This window comes from Moschus berezovskii, chromosome 15, assembly GCF_049115385.1.
Source record: "Moschus berezovskii isolate FMDL1 chromosome 15, NW_MosBer_1.0, whole genome shotgun sequence".
Classification (NCBI taxonomy): Eukaryota; Metazoa; Chordata; class Mammalia; order Artiodactyla; family Moschidae; genus Moschus; species Moschus berezovskii.
This window is the reverse complement of record NC_142474.1, coordinates 8,570,000-8,590,601: the sequence shown is the minus strand read 5'-3', so window position 1 is coordinate 8,590,601 and position 20,602 is coordinate 8,570,000. Positions and strand designations below refer to the sequence as shown.

Below are 20,602 nucleotides of genomic sequence, written 5' to 3'. Positions count from 1 at the left end.
AGCCCTGCCACGAAGGCTCCCCGGTGTGCTTGGGGGCGAGGGAGGTGAGTGACCTTGGGCCAGACTGTGGACGCCATGTGTGGTGGATGCTGTGACAGGCTGCACGTCACCCTTTGGGAATGAAAGACTTACTCCACGAGCCCCTGGGAGTGTAACCGGAAGGATGGTCAGCCCTCTTTGGAGGACTGTCTTGATTGGAAGAAAACTGCCTCACCCAAGGCTGTGCCTCCTTCCAGGGTAGACTCAATTCCAATGACAGATCAGTGTGTTAGTACAAAGGCCTGAACCTCTCTCATCCTGGCTTGGGACAGCTCTGCAGGGTCATCCCAGCTCCAAAGCTCCCCATGGGGTTGACTGAGGCCTTTGTCGCACCTTCCTTGAAGCTTGACTCCTCCCTCCGCTGAAACCTGCCTCCGTTTCCTCCCTTCCACAGGTGTTTTTCCAAGCCCCCTCTCTGAATAACATCTTGGACTTTAATCTTTACCTCTGGGTATACTTCCCAGGGAACCCATTAGATTTAAAAGCCCTGCAGAAGTTTCCTGAGGACAGCAACAGCATCTGTAACGCCTTGTGTATCTCCAGCAGCTCTCGCTGGGCAGGGCATGGGGGGACTTGCTCCAGAAACAGTTATTGAATGCATTTGAATGCATTTCCTCCTGCTTCTCTGTTTTGTCCCTCTGTTGGCCCAGCAGGAGAGTTCTCATCAGATATCCAGGAGAAAAAGATGAACCCGTCGGCAGGATGCCAGCCGGACTAAGGCTTGTGGGCCTGTTCTGGGGAAATGTACTAGTTGCCAACGAAACGGTGCATAAGCATGGGAACAGAAGTCAAGCTAACTGGTTGCTATGAAACAAGGTCAAAGGGGCCCAGCTGATGTCAAGGCTGTGTGGTTAAGATGGAGGCTCAAGGGGAGGGCTGGGAGGCCGGCAGGGATGGGTGGTGGTGAGGGGACAGCGTTTTCTTGTTCGGCAGATCATTCAGAAGTTAGGCTAGTCCTCGGAACCCAGGGAAAACCTCACTTCACTTTCCACTGTTGGAAATTCCTTCATGAAACAAATATCTGTCAAGTGTCTCCACTGTCCCAGGCATGGCAGCAGGGATGGTGACCTCAAAAGGCCAGGACCTCAGTGTTTGCTCTGCCTCTCACTTGCTTTGTCATCCAGGCAAGTTATGTTGCATCCCCATGGCTGACATTTGCTGAATGGTTATTGTGTCCCGTATGTGTTAACTGCTTTACATACATTTTCACAACAGCTTCGCTAAAAGATATATATTAGCATTCCACCTTTACAGAAAAGGACACGGGCTCAGAGGGGATCAGCGGCATGCCCGAGACACACAGCTGATCCCAGGGCCAAGGGGGATGTGAACCTGGGTCTGGTGGAATCCCGAGGCTGTGTTCTTAGGCGCTGTCATGCTCAATGTCTATGAGCTCAGTTTCCACAGCAATGAAAATAGGTACAATCAACTTTGACTGTATTGGGGCTGTTAGCGATTAAATGACTGATGTGAGAGGCTGAGAAGGTGCCTGGTGAATGTCCACTGTGCTCTCCTCCCCATCTCCTTCGTCCCTTGCGCCTCAACGCTTCCCTAGGCGGGAGGAATGATGGTCCCATCTGCCATCTCTCCAAGGACACACATCTGTGTCCGGCACATGGCCAGCACTCACCGAATGCTGTTGGCCCCAATGGATGATCTGGGGGTCCCCACCCTCAGCTCTCTGGATTGCAAATCGGGGATCCTGCTCAGTCCGTTAGTCTGTGATGCAGCAAGCTGTGGCAAGTTCCACGAAGATAATTCTCTTGGTGCCATGGAACTCTACTGTCAAGCCACTGGAACTTCTAGATTTTTTTAGCAGAATGGAGTGTTAACAGGTAAGACGTGATCACCTGAGCCCTCCTGGCAGAGAAGGTACCAGAAGGAAGATGAGGGTATTTCTGGTACAGCCTCATGTCTCAGCTTTCTCCCACAGACAAACTCCAGCTTGTCCTCATCCTCACCACGCCCCCAACTGCAGACATGCTCATGTATTGGGGGCATTAACCTTCTTCCCACTGTAGGCCCCTGGAGAGGCGGTGGGCATGTAAGCACTTAAAACTCGAACCTCTGGGTCAGCCCTCCTCCCCGCCCCCTCCTCAGCAGAAGCGCTGGAGCTGGAGGCTTCGTGGGGACAGACGCCACAGCCTTGGAGACAAGTCACATCCTCAGCTTCCTTCAACCTGTGTGCGCAACGGAGTTGCCATGGCGACACTGCAGCCCCGAGATGCAATGGCTGCAGACAGCATGGGTGCTCCCAGGGCTCAAAGCTGAGGGGGACGCTGTCTGACCTGGGAGGCCAGGTGATTGGGGCAGGCCCGGTAGTGGGAGGAGAAGAGGGGAGCCCTCCTCTAGGCTTGGCTGGTAATAGATGCTAAGTGAGGGGCTGCCACTGAACCCAACGTGCTGGTAGTGGGGCCCTCCACTCTGCACCCTGTAATTACTGCACCAGACAGCACTTGCTCCCTGTGCAGGGAGAGGGAGATGGAGTGGGGAGCAGACAGGAAGCTCTCATCCACCTGAGCCAGCGGGGCTCTGGCAGCCTTTCCCCACCGCCCAAGCATCCTGCATCCCAAGCAGGTTCTCTGGCAGAGGCGGAGGCCCCGGCCCCTCCTGTCTGCTGGCTCTCCCCACATCAGCGGTGTGGAGCACAAGCTTCCTTTAATCCTACCCTCTGAGCCTACAGAATCCAAGGGCGGGGGTGGAGGTGCAGGAACCAGATAAGACACCACCTCAGGGGAGCCCTGGGTGTCACATCTCCATTTGCGGGAGAAGTCTGCGTTGTGAAGCTGAGCTGGTGGCAGGAGACCTCAATTCTAATTCCTGGGGCCTCAGGCCACTCACTGCCCCTTCCTGGGCCTCAGTTTTCCTAGTCGTAAGACTGAGCATGGGACTCAAAGTCGTTCTTAAGGCTTCTTCTACAGCAGGGGTTGGCAAACTCCAGCATGCAGGTGGAGTCCTGGTTTTGCAGGAAGCGTTCCCTGGAACACGGCCCCGCCCTTTCACTTCTGTATCTCTGTCTGTGGCTGCTTTCCTGACACAAAGGCAGACTTGAGGAGCTGCAACAGGGGCCATGTGGCCCCCAAAAGGAAAATATTTACCATCTGGTCCTTCACGGAGAAAGTCTGTCAACCTGTTTCTAAAATACTAACGTTCTCCTGGGCTTGATGGGCTGGGCTGTCCTGGCTCTGATCTGATTAGACCAACTCATAACAAGTCCCTCTACCTGGAGGCACCAGGGCGGGTCCTCCTCCCAGGACTCTGCCTGGGTTTGGCTGGTGCCCACGACAGGCGGTCTCCGGAGCCAAAGCCTGGTGCGGTGGCGCCACCTGCTGTGAGTGCTGGGCGCACTGGGGCCCGGAAGGACTGCCCGCCTGCCCGGCCCCAGGCAGGGCAGTGGCGCAAGGGAGAGGCCGCATCTCATCTCCTCCCTCTCCATTTTATAAAGAAGACTGCAGACTAGTGGGCAGGTGGGTGGAAGGCCCAGGTCCCAGAGGCCCATAACCCCTCCACACATGTCCAGTAGACACACAGAGCTGGCCATGAATTTTAGCATGCCTGCTCACTTAAGGTCTTGGCTCCATGGTTGTCAAGGACTTTCAGAATATGTGCAAAAATAACGTTTGATCTGCTACCAACATTGACTCAGTCCTTGGAACAACTCTGAGATAACCATGATCCCCACTCCACAGATGAAAAGACTGCGGTTCAGTGAGGTTAGGTAACTTAAGGTCACACAGTGAATGACGAGAGTCAATATTCAAATCAGGCTGTGAAAACACTGGAGTCCCCAGAATATGAAACTCAGGACCTGTTCTTTGCTGCCTGCAGTTGTAGCCAGGCCCCAAGAGAGGGCCCTGGGGCTCTGACCTGAGACGAGAGACACGGGCGGCCTGGAGTAGGATGAGTCCGCTGAAGGAGGCAGAAGGGGAGAGGCTGGGCCCCCCCTGCCCCCATACCTCCAGGCAACACAAGGTGGCCAGTGGACCGGAAACCCTTTATTTCCAAGCTATAAATAGGTCTGCCTGTGGAGAAAGGACAGTCTCCAGGTGACGGGGCCCCAGCATCCCCACCTTCCGTCCCTAACTGCACTGCAGTTCAAGCCCAGCCCCCTGGAAACGTCTTCTCTCTAAAATCACCATCCTGGCTCTCAGAGCCTGGTGAGCAGCTAAGACAGCCTGCTCGCTCCCTGTTCCTGCTGCGACACCAGCGCCGCTGGGTCCCTGCTCTGGCCAGGCCCGAGGCTGGCCTGGAGCCCACCCGGCGCACCAGCTCTCTGCCCCAGCCCCAGCACCAGTTACGTGCCCTCCGAGGCCTGGCCCGGGAGACACTGGGCCCGCTGCTGCCCAGCGGCTGGGAGGTACCACCCGGGTCCCCGAGCCGCCAACTGGCCCCCCAGCTGTTCACTGCTGCCCCTGGGCCACGAAGTACTCCTCCTCCTCATTGTCCTCGTCCCCCGGCTGGCCGCTCCGGAGCAGCAGCTCCAGGTCGGGATTGGAGCCCAGCCCCTTCAGGGGCTTAGGGGTGCCGTCACCTGGGGAGAGAGACAGCAGCATCACACACCCAGCAAGGGTCTGCCTACCCCGGCCTGATGGGAGAACATGCTGAAGGATCCAGGCCCCCGCCCGCTCCCTGGAGACGACCCCTGAGACAGGAGGAGTGGCGGTGGCTGAATCACCAGGCAAACTCCCGGAACTAGAGGAACAGCCAGAGCAGGGGCAGCTGAACTGAGTGGACCGGACTGCGAGTGGCCTAGGGGGTCGAGAGCCACCTGCCTCCTGCTGGTAGGGATGGGCGGAGGGGAAATCCAGGGGCAGAGGGTCACCAGGAGACAGGCTTCCAAAAGGGGACTCTGGGTACCTCTGGCGTGCATGGCTTTGAGGGCAATGTGCAGAGATATTCCCGAGAGGCAGAGGGCAAAGCCCAGCCAGTTCAGGAGGCTGATCTGGTCGCCCAGCAGATGCGCCGCCAACAGCAAAGTGCAGACTTCCTGCGGGAAGAGAGGCAAGGAGGGGTGTGCTCAGGGCCGGGGAGGGGTTCCTTGGCAAGGAAGGTGGGGCCCGGGGGTGCCGTCACACCACAGGGGAGAGCCAGACCTGCCCAAACTCCCTGCAACACAAAGGGGGAAGCCTCCCTGAGCTCGGGGACCAGACTGAGGCCTCCCCCACTCTGTGTTACTATGGACAGAGTGGGGGTGCTTTTCACAGAATTCTGTCCGGACTGGAAGAGGCAGACCGAATCCAGGCTGGGGACACAGGGTAGCAAGTCCACAGCCACGTCCACAGGCAGGAAGGACAGCTGCCCTTCCAGAAGCACCTGTGCACGGAGCGCCTCTGCTGCCGTGGGGCGGGGATGGGGTGCAGTCACACTGGGCTCTACAGGACACACTGATCGTGGAGTTCTTTGTAAGCACTGGCTGCAAAGGGGACTGGTCAGATGACTCATTCTGAGAAATGCGGCTCACACGTCATCACTGGGTGGGCGAGACCCTCAGGGAGCCCTGTCCTGCTGGTTTTAGGGAACACTGCTCCAGGATCAGGATCTGCCTGTCCACGGCCCCGAGCAGGAAGCAGTGAGTGATGATGGGGGGAGGAAGGGGAGAAGTGATGCAAGGAGACGGCTAGGGGCTCCTAGACAGCGGTAAAGACAGGATCGGCAGCCGCAGGGCCCCGTGATAGAACCATCCCTCACTGTGCTCCTGGCAGATGCTGTCAATCAATCACTGCCAAGCACAGGACCCTGTGCTGATGAGTCTGACTGGGGGCTTCTCAATCCTGACTCCAGGCCACTTCCTAATGACCAGAGTTGGCTTTCTTGGTAAAATGTAAACATGTCCCAGGCCTAGTGGAGTCAGCTTGGCCACCTGCTAGCCATATATCCCTGGGTGAGGGCAGCTCTTCATGTCTGTTTCCCCATCTGTGAAGCAGGACTGCCCCCCCCACCCCAATCCTGGGCCGTGGTGATGATGGATGGACTGCCTGGTGAGACAGGCACGTCCATCTCTTCCCCACAGGGCTCTGGGAAGCACGAGCTGGGACGCCCGCCAGAGAGGGGCGCCCCTCTAAGACAGGACTGGGGTTGCCTCCAAGACTGTACCTTAAAAATGCCGGCAATGGAGAGAGTAAGGCTGGAGGTCCTGGAGACCAGGAGGAACTCAGAGAAGCCCAAACCAAAGGCGAGAATCCCGCCGAGGAAGAGGCTCCCGAGCACCCGCAGGAGCAGCCCTGTGTCCTGGAAACGGAAGATTTTCTCAGATGTGGACAAATGGAGACCTGGAAGCAACGGGGGGAGAGAGCAGGGGGCCACGTCCTGGGTGTGCCTGCCTGGGCAGCCTCACCCCACCCAGCCGTCGGGTGTGATTTGCCACGGCTGCACCCCACCCTCCCTGCACCCGCCGCCTGAGGTCCCGAGTCCCGGGATGGGAGGCGTCAGAGAATCTCCAGCAGATGGCCGGGGACTTGGGGAAACCGGGAAGCAAGGCCAGCTGCCAGGGAGCCTGGGGGCGATACAAGCCAAGGATCCTAACAGAGACTGATGGAGGCTTCTGAGCCTCTGGACTAGAGCAGGGGGCTGGTACCACAAGGGGCATTGGGCGGAAGCGCCTTGCTCCTTCACACCTGTGTACCACCCATCTCTGGGGAGGAGGTGGCGGGGAGGGATGTGACTTCCTGTGGCCTTGGTGGCTATGAGACCCCTTTGCCCAAAGAGAGATGGGGCACCTGCTACATGAGGACTGTCAGTGCCCTGGACCACTGGAGGAGGCCCTTCACTTCAGGTGGGTCCATCCATGCACACCTTCTCCATCTAACTACAGAGCTGTGGGGTGTAGCCGAGACATGTGCCCTTTTCTGGACCACCGTTTCCCCACTGACAAAACGAAAGGGACTAGACTGGACAGTATAGTTTGATAAACAGTTCTCAAAGAGTAAACACACACACGTTCAAAGAGACGACAAAACCACGGCCCTTTGTTCCGGAGACACCCACACAGGCCTCCACACACCAAGTTGTGCCCAGACTTTCAGAGGACCCGTGGCTCTCCAGCACTGCCCATCTGAGAGAACAAGCAAGGCTTCCGGGGGTAGAAGCTGGTGGGAAGGTGAGCCCCAGACTCGGCAAATGGACACTCGTGGGAGCGGGAGGCTGGCCGAGCCCTGTGAGGGTTTTGGAGGGAAGTACCAAGGAGAAGCAGAATGTCGGAGGTCCCCAGGCACACAGCCTTCTGACGCAGGACATCTTGTCTGGTGCTGGGCTCGGCAGCACTGCAAAGGCGTCAGCAAATTGAAGGGAATTCGGGGAAGAGCAACGTAAGTAATGAAGGCGCTTGGGGGATTAATTTACCAGAAAAGATTAAAGAAGCTAAATCCATGCAGCTTTGCTAAGCGATGACTACCAGGGGCTCTCGGGTGAGGGTTTGCAGAGATGGGGAAATGGTGTAAACATCCGGGAAGGGAGGGAGAGTGTGGCACTTGTTGAGGGGCATAAGGAAGGGATGGAGAGGGATTTCAAAACGGGGGGAAAATGAGGCTGCAGAACACAAGTTTCCTGGACAACGGGGCTGCAGAGTAATCTCCGAGAGGCCTGAGACGCTTCACTGCTTGAAACTTAAATGGATGTGGGACAGAATTCTCTGTAATGACCCTGAGGACAGAAGGGACTCTGGGAGGAAGGATAAACAGACAGGGGACGAAGACCAATTCCAAAACGTCAGGGAGAGGAACATGGTGGCCCCCCGGCCCAGGCTAGACAGATTCTTCTAACTCTTCCCTGGGAGGTGAGGAGGGAAGCGGGGAAGGAAATGCCCACCTGCCCTTTCCTCACTCCCCCGCTGCCTGACCGAGAAACAGCCAAGGCCAATCCCACACACCTCTCCATGTCTGAACCTCCTGTTCCCACTTCCTGGGGCACTCACCCCCATTAGGGGCTCAAAATCCCATTCATTCTCCAAAAATGCACTGTCTGGGAAGCCTCGCCCCACCAACCTGGAGTCATTCATGACTCTGCTCCAACTAAGAGAAAGAAGGCATGGTGGTTAAGAGAGGGACTCCAGAGCCAGGGGCTGGCCTGTATATGAGCTATGGAGCCCTGAGCAAGGCAATCATGACTTCTCTCCGCCTCAGTTTCTTTTATTTGCAAGATGAGGCAGGCTCAGTACCGGCACATGCGGTTTTGGGGGAGTATTAAAGGAGTTAACGTATTTAGAACAATTAGAACAGCCCTTGTATACCTTTAGGGCTGTGTGCATTCACCATCATTACCGTCCGGTGTGTTTTACATGTGACTTCTCAGTAGCATTTATTCTGCAAGACTCTAGCCCCTTGGTTTAAGTGTTTGTCCAGCCCCCAAACCAGGCACTGCCAGGGTCGGGACCACCATCACTGATCTCCGGAGCCTCCACAGCTACCACAGTGCTGGGCTCCAAGCAGAGATCAGAGCTCTGTGCCAAGGTCCCCCAAGGTGGATGACCCCACGTACCTTCAAACACAGCGAAGAGAGGGAAGAGACCCAGGAACATGAGTGGCTGCAGGTGGAACATGGTGTCGATGGGATTCTGGAGCCCTGCACAGAGTGACACGTGAGCCATTGTGCCCGGCCCGGCCCGCCTCCACCCTGCCTGGTGCCCCGGGCCCTCGCTCACCAAGTTCCGCCTTCTGCAGGAGCATCTGGGTGAGGGTCCAGCGAATGCCGCCGATGAACGAGGCACCCAGCACCAAGGCGAAGCCCTCGATGTTGAACTGCGTGGACTTGTAGGTGAACATGAAGAGGCCCCCGGCGATGAGCAGGACCACCAATACTAGCGCCGCGCGCTGAAAGACAGGGTGGGGAGCAGCTGCAGTCAACTCGGGGGTCTCAAGTTCATTACACCTGGGAGTTTGGGGGTCAGTGACCATCTTGGCTGCCCCTGGGGCAAGGCATCCTTCTACCTGCCCCACCCTGGGGTCCTGGCTGGTCCCTTCCCCTCGGGGTTACCAGGGCTGACATCTGGCTGGCACGGACCCAAGACCCTGAAACACGGCAGTAGTGCTGTCCTACAGCGGTCCTAGGTCCCCACGTGGCCCCACCACCCCCCTGCACCCAGCGAATGAAGGGCTCCAGCTGCACAGCGGGGAGCCCCCAGGACCCACTGCCCCAGCCCTGTGTCCTTGAACCCTGTCTCCCACGGTCACCGCTCCTGCCACACCAGTTCCTACATCTTCTCCAGCAGCACCCCGGGTCTGTCCCCAGGGACGGAGCACCATTGAGCTGGGCTTGCCTCCTTGGTCACAGGCAGGGACAAGCCACTGCGCAGCTCCCGCTTTCTATTCTTAGCATCGGTGGGGGCTGGCAAGACTGGCGGGATGCGAGGAAAGCTGGGGCCTCACCAGCTCCTCCAGCTTGAAGATCAGAGAGAAGATGAGGATGAAGAGGACAGCTGAGGACTTGGTCATCGTGTACCTGCAAGGGAAACGTCCCCGTGACGCGCTGCTGGAGCCGGCAATGCGGCCTTACTGCCAGGAAAGGAGCCCATGCTGCGCCACCAGGGGGCCAGAGCAGGCCAGGGGAGATCCCTGACCTCCCTGAGGGCTGCAGGCCCCGCGGGACACAAAAGACCTAAGGAAGGCAGGCGAGTCCTCTGGGTTGACACGCAACCTGTAGTCGGAAGGAATCTCTGACTCGGAGGCCTCTTGCTCTTTAGTGGAGACCAGGATTAAGGAGGGAAGAGAAAAATGGAGAAAGGGGGCAGCCACACACGGCTCGCTGAAGCGCAGAATCTGAGATAAGCGAGAGCTGCTCCCTCTGCCCTCCGTGCCCGCTTCCCCGCTGCCTGGCAGGGACCTTGCAGGGAGGTGCAGACCCCCGCCCCAGCCTGCTGGACAGAAGGCCAGAGGGGCCCAGTACTCACAGTGAGACAGTGATGTAGAGGAAGCTCCAGTTGGACAAGCCCACATCCAGCGCCGTGGCCAGTGCTGCGAAGACATGGGACACCTGTGGGACACCCCGCCCAGGCAGGGGCCCTCCTGGAGCTTTCTTTTCCATCCAGCAACTGAAGGGTTAACTCCTGGCCCCTCGCCCCTAAAGGGGAGGGGGCTGCTCCAGCACTAGGGCAAAGGTCCACTATCTAACCACTTCCCGCTTGTTGGATATTAGGAATGCCGCGCCCCCCACCCCATGAGGAAGGGCTGTTCATCTGATACTGAGGACCCCCTACCGGAAACTCTGCAGACTGGCTCCCACCTCCCTCGGGATGGAACACACTGTCCCCCACCCCCACCCTCAGGACTTGGTCCTCCATAATCTGAGCCAGCTGCCTTCTCAGTTCTGCTTCCTCTCCCGACAGCTGAGTCCTCAGCTTCCGGAGACACTTTTAGTTCCCTCGCAGACCTGCCCACACACCAAGCCTCTCCTGGGGACACGGGGCCTCCCCTCTGAGGGGACCCGCGACCCCTCCAGGTCTCAGCCCACAGCCCCCACTCCCGGAAGCCCTCCCGCGCAGCTGCCAGCTGGCCCCCTCCCCTGGGCTCTGTGGGCTCTGGTGCCCGGTCTCAGGGCCGGCTGTGATGCGCCCTCTGACCACCGTCTCCAGGTCGTGATGCCCGTGTTCAAGGGTGTGGGAAGGCCGAGCCAACGCACCCCTCATCCCCGCCCACCCGCCATGAGGCAGCAGTGGGGGTGGGGAGGGCGTGGAGAGGAGTGACCCCGGCCGGGCTCAGCTTCATGCCTTCCTTCCCCTCTGGGCTGCCCCCTCCCTCCAGCCCGCAGGCAGGCACGTACCGGTGGGAGCCACTCTTCTGAGGTAGTCGGGCCAGCTCAGCACCACGCGGGCCCTGTGGCTGGAGCACTGAACCAGGGCCCTGGACAGGGCAGAGAACAGGAAGATCACGGCCAAGTGCAGCATCGTCATGAAGAGGGGGAAGTGGAAGCTCTGGGGAGCCCAAGCACAGAGCGGGGTGCCTCCGTGACCGCCCTCCCCTGGCCCCCGGCCCCCCCTGCTGCTGGCCTGGCTGCGGGTTCAGGGGCCTCTGCAGTGATTGGGGCCCCCTAACCCCCCGTCTGCCCCGGCTCACTCCCCATCTCCCCCTTTCCTGATGCCCCTCCATCCTGGTATTTTAGGGGACTCCCTGGCGAGGCCCTGTCCCACCACTGGTGTGGACTGGCTCCCAGCCTGGCTGGCTGAAGCCCGTACCTCCCCACTGCTAAATACTAGGGGCCGCTACGGTCCACCACGTACCTTGGTCAGCCACTTGTTGTAGAAGGTGATGCCGATGGAGAAGCAGTAGTAGAGCAGCACGAGCCCGAGGGTCAGCACCGCCCTCCACACGAAGGCCACGTCGGGGGCGCACCTCCCCATCCGCGGACACTGGCCCGCGGGGGCAGCCGCCACCTCTCAGGAAGACGCCCCGCAGGAGGGGCCGGGCGGGCTGGGCCTGCGACTTTCAGCAAGCACACCTCCCGGCTGCCGCTTCCATAATCTGGAATCGTCCACGGAGCCCTAGGTGCCGCCCTCACCTTCGGGGCTGGTGGCCCGAGCCGACCCTCTCCATGATCAATGGTGGACGTGGCTCGCTGGACCCCCGGGCTGAGACTAGAAAGAGGAAAAGGGCCATGCCGGTTCGCTGGAGCAGGGGGCGGGTGACCCTACACGGCCACCCCGGCCCTGGCCTGCAGGGAGCAGGGGTTGACCAGGCCACGGGACTCCCCACAACCTGTCACCTCGAGCTCTTCTCCATGAATTCTCACCAAAGTGACCTTTTAAAAATGCAAATATGATCATGTCAGAGCAGCTGCAGCCCTTCAGCAGCTGCCAGGGCTCTTACAGCAAGACCAAGACCCACCCCTGGCGAAGCAGGCCTGCCCTGTGGCTGGGCTCTGGGTGCCCTGTCTCACCCAGGGCCTGCTTTTCCCCAGACACATCCGGCTCTTCCCTGTTGCCCCAGGGAGCCGAACGCTCTGCACGCCCTGCATTCCCTCCTCTGCGGGTCCTACTGATCATCAGCTTGGATGGCTCTTCCTGGGGAAGCGCTGGACCCCAGGGCTACGGCTGCTCCCCTTCTCCTCCATCATCACATGTTTGCCAGGCCTGAGAGCCAACTGTGTGCTCCGTCGTCGGGTGGTGAGCCCCAGGCATACAGGAGGCATGGTGTTCACGACAGCTCATAGCCACCTGGCACCCTGTGTTCCCTATATGGTTCGATGAGAGAGGACATGTGATTTTCAGGGGACAATCTGGTCTTCGAAGCATTGAAAATAAACCAGAAAACTAACGCCTCCTGTGCCTGAGCCTCTAACAACTACTTCCAAAGAGGCGGTGCCTGCCTTCAAGTCTCAGCCAAAGGAAACCAATGAAACCAAGCCCTACCTCCTTATCAATCCAGCCAAGCTGAAGGCACGTCCAAAGCGTGCAGGCTGGGGTGGGGGGAAGACCAGGTGGTCCCGGGTCAAGTGTGACCCACCTGCAGCCCCATCTGTGTGTCTCTCCTTCCCCACGCTCCTCCCTGCTGAAATGCCACCTCCTTCTGGAAGCCTTCTGATCAGACATCTTACCTCCCCCACCCCCAGTTCAGTTCAGTTCAGTTCAGTCGCTCAGTCGTGTCCGACTCTCCGCGACCCCATGAATCACAGCACGCCAGGCCTCCCTGTCCATCACCAACTCCCGAAGTTCACTCAAACTCATGTCCACAGAGTCGGTAGCACTCAGTTCTGTACTCTAGAACCTGGCTTACTGTGTCCCCTCCCCCTTGTGGGAGCTGGCACGGCCTGGCCCAAAGGACACCAGAGGCTGCGGTTCTCTTCGGGAAATTCTGGAAACCTGTGCTCCCCACGTCAGACTCCTTCACGTGGCCAGAGAGTGGAGTGTGTGGGCACCAAACCCACCTCTGACAGAACTCCAGGCCCAGGCTCCTTCCCCTATACCAAGGCCTTCCAGCTGTGGCACAAGTGCTATTTGGGGCCAGATAATCCTCTGCTGGGAGAAGCCCTGTCTGTGCGTGGGAGAATGTTTAGCTGCATCCCTGGTCGTTGTGCACTAGGGGCCTGGTGCATTCCTTCCCAGTAAGTTGGGATGACCAGAAACGTCTCCAGATGTTGCCAACTGTTAACGCTGGGGGGGACCACTCCCCCTTGAGACTGACTGCTAAGCCCCACAGGCAACTGCGGGGCCTGCTGGCACTAGGCGAGCTATCTCTTGGCACTCCCCTCCACGGATCGCCCCAGGCTCCCACACCAGGATGGTCAGCACTCTGCTGGGAATTGACTTCTTGCATCTTCCGGCTTCTGGTGTCATGCACGCGCTCCCTCCATTGTTCAAATCCTGGAAGTCCCCATGAGGACCCCAGCCCACAGGGAGCACCTCTTCGAAAGTTAACAAGGCTCCTCACTGGTGTCCCTGCTTCCAATTCCTCCTACAGCCTGGAGGCCGCCATCCAGCCGCAGAGGTGGCCTGAGCACAGAAAGCAGACCAGGCCCTCACAGGGTTAATCCCAACTCCTCAGCAGACCCCAGGGGAAGGCCTCCCAGGCTCAGGCCTCTGCCAGCTTCTGCAACCTCATCTTCTCCTCCCCACCCGCCACCCGCCACTCTGGCTCCTGGCCATTTGTCCAACACATCAGGCCTGTGTCCTTTGTATTCGCGGCCGCAGATCTTTGCTTGGCTGAACATCTTGGGGCCTGGGGCGGGGGAGGGGTGGGGGAGGGGGCGTCTAATCCTGGTGGCACCTCCCACTACCTGACGTTTCCTTGTTTGTCCACGTGTTTACCACTCACCCCCGACTCCCACCCCACGGAGGGATGCGGCCTCTCCAAGTGCAGGGCCGGGTCCGCGCGATGCCCGCCTGGGTTACCGCGCGGGGAGAGAGTGCGCAGGCCCGGGCCCCTCCACGACCGCGATACCGAGGCCGGGGAGGAGCAGGACTCCGGCGGGCCCCGCGGCCGCGGCGCGCGGCGCCGAGCCTGGACCCCGCTCGCAGCCCCGCCCGGGTTCCCCTCCAACCCCGGGAGCGCGCGGAAGGCCCGCCGCGCGCCCACTCACCTCGCCCTGCCGGCGCTGCAGGCCCGGATCCTTCTGCCGGAAGTGCGAGGCCCACTGCCGCCACTGGGGGGCGCTTCTGCCGGAAGCCGCTAGGGGCGGGGCCAGGGTCAGGGGCGGAGCGTGTCGGGGGCGGGGCCGGGGCGGGGTCTAGGTCGGGGGACTGGTCCTCCCGTGCGGTCTACGAAACCGCGTGCTGCGCGCCTTGTCTCCCCAGGAGCCCGGCCTGAGCATCCCCCTTGGTTGTGTCTCCTGTAATCAACCAAGGTCCTGGTCAACCAAGGTGCCTGCTGCAAGAGCCCTGCGCACCGCTGGCAGCCAGGAAAAGGTCACCTACTTACAAATTTTAAGTATTTACCTTATTCCAACCCAGTGCTGGGCAACCATGGAAACACTTCGATCTCTCCTGGGCTTTTTCCTATGGGAGCTCAAGCCAGCTAGGGAGTGATGTCGGAGGCATCAGGTTTCAGGACTTAGAAGATCCGTGGGAGGGAATAAATAGTAAACATTGGTGAAACATTTTGAGTGCCTGAAAATTTTGTGAGCATGGTCTCAACTTCAGGAAGTTGAGTAAGCGGAGAACATTCCAGGCAGGAGAAGTAAGAGGGCAAGAAGGCTGGAGTCTGGCTTGGAGCCCATTTGTTTACAAGAAGTTGACAAAAACTATGCGTTAGAAAAGTAGGCAAAAGGCAGGTGGCAGTAGGCCCCAAAACGCCAACTGGGGAGTTGAGATCTTACCCACTTTTCAGGATTCAGGAAGAGTGTTAAGACCATGCCGAGAGAGAGGACCATTTGGAGGCCAGAACCAGCTAGCGTACATAGTGGGGTTCAGTTTGGAACTTTTTGCTCTCCCTCTCCAGCCACTCCTGGATGGCTCACAGGCTGGCTGCAAACAGGAGTCCTTGCAAGTGACCCAGCTGGGCTCCCTGGCCTCTCTGAACAGAAGGCTCAAGGCAGAGTGTAAGCAGTTCTTTATGCAAACCACTGCTGCCCTGCCCCCACCAGCTGGCATCACCAGGCATTCGTTCATTCAGCACTTACACCAACACCTAAAATGGCACCGGGGCTCTTGGCTTTATTCAGTCAAGACTGCATACGCTTTCTGTGCCTTTTGAAAACACTTGTCCTCACCCACTTCTTCCACAGAAGCAAGATGAAGTATCTATTTCATCACGGCCCTCATTCAAGCCTCTGGGCTACCAAGGCTGAGGTTTGGAGGACAGTATGGAGCACCAGCTGGCAGGCTGGGCACTGAGCACGGGCAGCACACAGGGTGAGGAGCATGTCTTCCTTGTAAGGCACAAGGACTCAAGCTGTTTCCTGGCTGTGTCCCCGGCAGGGAGAAGAGGGAGGTCATGTCCTCAGGGGTGTACAGGATGCCTTTCCTGCTGTATCTGGCAGGCCTGAGCAGAAAGCACTTTGTCCTGGCAGAAGAATCTGTGAGCGTCCTTAGCCAGCAGGCAGGTCTGTGTGTGAGTGTGTGTGTGGTCCCGCGTGTGGTGGGGCAGAGTGGCTGAAGAGGCAGTGGCGGTGGCTCTGGGAAAGTGGCTGAGGGCTCCAGCTGGAGCGCTCCAGCATCTCCCAGACAAAATGAAATGAAGGCTTGTCAAGGTGAAAGCTCCTCGGGGCAGGGAGCAAGTACAGAGAAACAGCTGTTAATGGGAACCGGTGTGTACATGAAAGAGTATTTATTGAAAACATGGTTACTGACAGGAAGCTCCTGGCCACTCTCAGGTTACAATCTTGGTTTGCAACTGCAAGTGTTGACTTTTGGTTTGTTTTGTTTTTTTGGCCTCCCATTTTATTTTCCCTCCAACATTCCACCCTAGGATAGGGAGATCTTATATAAATATATATACATGTCTGTAGAAGTATGGCCTATAGTAAAGAAAATATACAGTACACTCTTCATTGGGCAGTCCCCACCATGCTAGGCTACCAATACTGAATGCCACGGTGCCCGCACGTGTGGTTTACGAGTGCTGCAGCACCAGGGAAGCCTCATGGGCATAGCGGGGGCCTCCGTGGGCCCCGGCCAGCTCCCTGAAATCATGGCCAATGGCAGAGACCACAGCGCTGGGGGAGAGGGGCAGGGCAGGCAAACCTCCCGAGGTCTGAAAGGCCGAAGGAGCGCAAACTAGAAGGGCGGCTGTTCAGGTTAGGTGGGAGTTTTCTCCCCAAGCAAAGACATGATATAAATGTGGAGGGGAGAGGAGTGGACTCTAGTGACCGCACCACAGTCTAGGCCCAGGCCTCCTCTCGGCTCTGCCTCGAGGCTAAGAGGGTGGGACTCAGCCTGCATGTCTCTGACTTGCCAGGAAGAGAGACTGCAAGCCTGCAGGGAGACATGACCCTCTGCCCAGGCAGATGCGTGGGCAAGAGGACCCAGTGGCTCTGGAGCCGAGACGTCAGAGCAGCAGCACGCTGGCCCCGGGCAAGGCCGGGTGAGCCCTCACGAAGACGGCAAAGGCAAGGGCAAGGCATCTATTGAGCAAAGGCCGAGGCTTCCACTTAGATCTGAGACACAGGCCTGGGTCACTTGAGGCTCTCAACACGCCCAGCATGTCTGTCCTCTGCGGGCAGCCTTTCCTGGGACAGCTCTTGCCCCCTTGGGGGACCCAGGAGACCGGTGAGCAGGCTCAGGGAGAAAAAGTGAGTGGCTGTGGTCGACTCCGGCTCCAGGAGCAGTTTCTTGGCCTGGAAGGCAATAGTGTCTGCTGTTTGTCCCTCATGGCCCATCCCCAGGCTCCACAGCGATGGCAAGGGCAGAGCACCCTGCCTTCACGACTCGGAGTAGATGGGGACCAAAAGGAAGCTCGGGGTGGTCCGAGGTGAGTCTGAGGTGTGACTGGTACAGACTTGCCCCCACGGTCACTACAGATTCTGTACAAGCAAAGACAAGGCACCAGACTGTGAGTTCCTCCTGGGCCCCAAGTCCCTTTGCAGGGTACTGTCCTCTCCAGCTCCGGGCTCAGCCGTAGTGGTAGACGAAGTCGTAGCTGCTGGGCTCCTTAGGCACCGGCGGTGGGGCCTCAGGGATCTGGATGTTCTCCAGGTCCAGCAGCCGCAGCTTCATCTCCATGCTCAGCAGGGTATCCAGGTCACTCTTGGTCAGCTCGCTGGACATGTCCTTCCCCAGGAGGGCGCTGAGGCCATCGATCCAGATGCAGTACTGTGGGAAGCAAGTTGCAAATGTCACCTGGGGGCCCCTGGTCAGCCGGAGGGCCTGCTGAGGTCCCTTTGCTGAGAGGGCTCACAGAGTCTCTTTGGGCCCCCTGCAGGACAGGCAGGACTGATCCGAGATAACGGCGAAGGTAAGCGGGGAGGTGGTCAGTCACTTGCTCAAAAGACCTTTTGATTTTTATAAGGGATTTACAGTTAAACTACCTAAGATAATATGAAGTGTGATTTAAAAAAAAAAATACTATTAAGGAAAACAGCAAAACGGGATCTAAGAACAGGGACATCAACTACCTGAGATTGCCCCAAATCTGTACTGGTGGGGAGGAAATGCATATTTGGTGAAAAAGGCAAGAAAGGAATCCTGGTAAAAATCAACTCTGTTTCAAGAAGTCAATTAAAAAAAGTCAGTAAGTGTTAAAAATAAGTACTAGAAAAGCTGAACTTGAGGGTTTCAGGATAAGAGGGAACAACAGAGAATTCTCAACCCATTCCTCCCGAACTCCTCTTGTTCCATCTTTTTCATACCTTTGCTCACCTCTCTCCCACCTGCAAGTTCTTCATTTCTTCCCAATAAACTCCACTGGCAGCTCAGGCCCCCTGCATTAGGGTCTCCTCTTCCAGAAGCCCCACTTCCAGTTCCCTCCAGTGGTTCCCAGAGATCACCAGACACGTGTGTTCTTAACCACAGTTGCTCTTAATCTAGCATCTTCTGGTGCTACAGATGAAACTGCAAGCCCCGTATCAGGAGCACCAGATCCACCTGGCTTCAAAGCCCAGGTCAGATCCACTACAACATGTGCCCCAGAAACCCAAGGAGGGAGGGTCCTTCAGGTTCTCTTGGGTGGGTGGCCGGCCATGCAGAAACTTCAAAGAGGAGACTTTCCCTAGTTCCAGGCGAATAAGTTGCCCCTAGTGGACCCTGTCCTTCTAAGACAGCCTACTGCTGCTGGAAGGACCCCCGGCATGGCAGATCTTTGGTGTCACAGTCTTCGAGACACTCTGGAGGCCCCTGCCTTTAGAAAGACATGCCTGTTCTGCCCATTCCTCCCCTCCAGCTGCAGAGTCATAGAGAAGGCTCGGCTGTCCAAGGCAGGGCCACACCGCTCACCTCGTACTTATTAGGTGCAATGAAGTTTAAGGTCTCATCAGGGTCGTACAGGATGGAGAAAGCCAACTCCAGCACCTCCTAAAGAAGAAAGGGTTCCAGTTATCTGGAGCAATGGAATGGCCTGAGCTCTACACACCGAGATCTTGGCCAGAGTCCTAGCAACTTGGCCCCATCACCAAATGTGCCGATTCAGATGTGATGGCATCAAGGTCCGAGGGCTCATGCACAAGTGGGGCTGGAGACGAGGCCAGCAGTCATCAACCTTCACTTGCCCACTCCCTGCCCAAGTCATGCCTGGGATGTGATGATACTTTTAGGGTTATAGAGAACTCATCTCTCAATACTCTGAACCATTGAATGTCAGAGTCCATGACTGTGGATTATCGTAAATATATATATGGGTAATTAAACTGAAAGTCTTAATAATTTTAAAAAAACCACCACAACAAAAACAAATTGTGGCCACAGATGGGACAACTTGAGCATCAACAACACAAGTGTAATGAAAGAAATATAACAGGCTTAAATCCATGCGTCTATAATAATACGAAAAAACAAAACACATGCACAAAGTAGGTCACTGTTGGATGATACCAGAGACCTAACTCCTTGTTTTAAAAGTAGGTACATAAAAGCAAAGAATCAAGCGTTTATCCTCCCTTCTTATATAAACCGTGCCACTGAGAAACCACATCAATGACGGCAAGTTTCTCTTCAGAGGAGTAGTTCAGTTAATACATGAAAAGGGATGACTACGCTGGAATATCACTAGTTTGCAAACCTCAATTTACTAATGAAACAAGACACTGAGCGTCCAGAGTCTGCTAGCATCACAAAGAGAGACAAGCAGACATTATGTGCCTCTTGATAGAATATAATGCCATCTAGGAAGGAGTCTGGCCACAATAAAAAAGGTCAGGCCTGGGCTGGATCAAGCCTCAAGGTCTCGCTACCAATTACAGATCTGGGACAGAGGAGCGGACTCAACTACACTATGGGGAGACAATCAGCATATTGTAGACTCTGGAAAACTACCAAACAAGCAACCTGGTTTCCTCAACTAATGAACTGCAAAGAGAGGGGGAGAAAAAGATGGAGAGGGAACTTATGAATTAAGAAATTAAAAAAGGGAATTCTCTGGTAGTCCAGTGGTCAGGACTCTTGTGTTTTCACTGCTGAGAGCCTGGGTTCAATCCCTGGTCAGGTAACTAAGATCCCACAAATAAATAATAAATAAAATTCTTTAAATTAAAAACATTTTTTAAAGAATTAAAAAAACACACAAAAAACCTTAAAAGACTTCACAACATGTGTCTGTGTCTCCCGCACACGGTTGGGTCTTATTCTTTGCGACCCCATGGATGGTAGCCCACCAGGCTCCTCTGTCATGGAATTTCCCAGGCAAGGATACTGGACTTTGTTGCCATTTGCTCCTCCAGGGGATCTTCCCGATCCAGGGATCAAACCCGCATCTTCTGTATCTCCTGCACTGCAGGAAGATTCTTTACCGCTGAGCCACCAGGGAAGCCCCATCACAGTGTGTAGACCCTATTTGGATCCTGATTTGGCAGACAAACTGTGTTTGAGTGTGTGTGTATGTGCATGCAAATGCTTATAAATTATAAACATTTATGTATTTTTATGTAGACAAACTGGGATGTTTTTAAGACAGTTAGTGGAAAAATCAAGTATCGGTGGAATATTTGATTCTAGATAACAACTTTTTATTTCTAGATGTGAAAACGGTATTGTGATTATGTTAAATAGAGTCCTTATAATTCTAATACAATTATAATACAATCTAAATGTTTATAGGTAAGATGAAATAACACTTGAGATTTTCTTCAAAGTAATAAGTGAAGAGGGACAAGTGGACATGGACATTGCGCCATGGTGGATGAGGCTGGGCAAGGCCTATATGAGGGTTCTACCTATCTTGGCGTCTGTTCAGATTGTTCTTAATAAAACATTCAGGGTCAGTTTAAAGAGAGAGAGAATGGGAGGCCATGCATCCAGAAAGCAGCCACCACCGACTACGCCCCGGATCACTGGGACAGCAGCTCAGACTCAGGGCCACCTCTCCACTCACCTTGTTCTGTTTTAGAGCACTTTTCTCTTTCATGTGGGGACAATCCTTCCCAGTGACAATGGCCTTAATGTCTGCAACAGGAACTGAAAAATGAAGAGAATTAGTTTCCGGAAGCTTTATGCTGTAGGTTGGCCCCTGCACCCAACCTAGTGCTGAAAGGGACGCCCCGCCCCCACCCCACAGGG

At 56.5% G+C, this 20,602-nt stretch overlaps 2 protein-coding genes across 5 annotated transcripts in view; both read right to left on the bottom strand.

Annotated features, from left to right (window-relative positions):
- Positions 1–4,016: 4,016 nt before the first annotated feature.
- SLC35H1 (solute carrier family 35 member H1) lies at positions 4,017–14,172 on the bottom strand. Of its 3 annotated transcripts, none has more exons than XM_055438183.2 (10): positions 14,041–14,172; positions 11,246–11,599; positions 10,789–10,939; positions 9,920–9,983; positions 9,399–9,471; positions 8,675–8,843; positions 8,512–8,595; positions 6,133–6,308; positions 4,897–5,026; positions 4,017–4,570 (listed from the first exon to the last, which is right to left on the bottom strand). In XM_055438183.2, the coding sequence occupies exons 2-10, from the start codon at positions 11,363–11,365 to the stop codon at positions 4,440–4,442; spliced, it is 1,098 nt and encodes a 365-aa protein (XP_055294158.1). In that variant the 5' UTR covers positions 11,366–11,599; positions 14,041–14,172; the 3' UTR covers positions 4,017–4,439. The 3 variants fall into 3 exon arrangements, with proteins under 3 accessions (XP_055294158.1, XP_055294175.1, XP_055294168.1); XM_055438200.2 differs by lacking the exon at positions 14,041–14,172 and adding an exon at positions 13,776–14,004; XM_055438193.2 differs by lacking the exon at positions 14,041–14,172 and having other exon boundaries at positions 11,246–13,700.
- A 1,536-nt stretch (positions 14,173–15,708) lies between these two features.
- ELMO2 (engulfment and cell motility 2) overlaps positions 15,709–20,602 on the bottom strand; it is a 38,878-nt gene continuing 33,984 nt past the window's right edge. For both annotated transcript variants that reach the window (XM_055438160.2, XM_055438170.2), the window contains exons 19-21: positions 20,418–20,500; positions 18,329–18,406; positions 15,709–17,209 (exon numbers count right to left, since the gene is read on the bottom strand). In XM_055438160.2, coding sequence (XP_055294135.1) covers positions 17,009–17,209; positions 18,329–18,406; positions 20,418–20,500 — 362 coding nt within the window. In that variant the 3' untranslated portion in view covers positions 15,709–17,008. The remainder of the gene's footprint in view (positions 17,210–18,328; positions 18,407–20,417; positions 20,501–20,602) is intronic.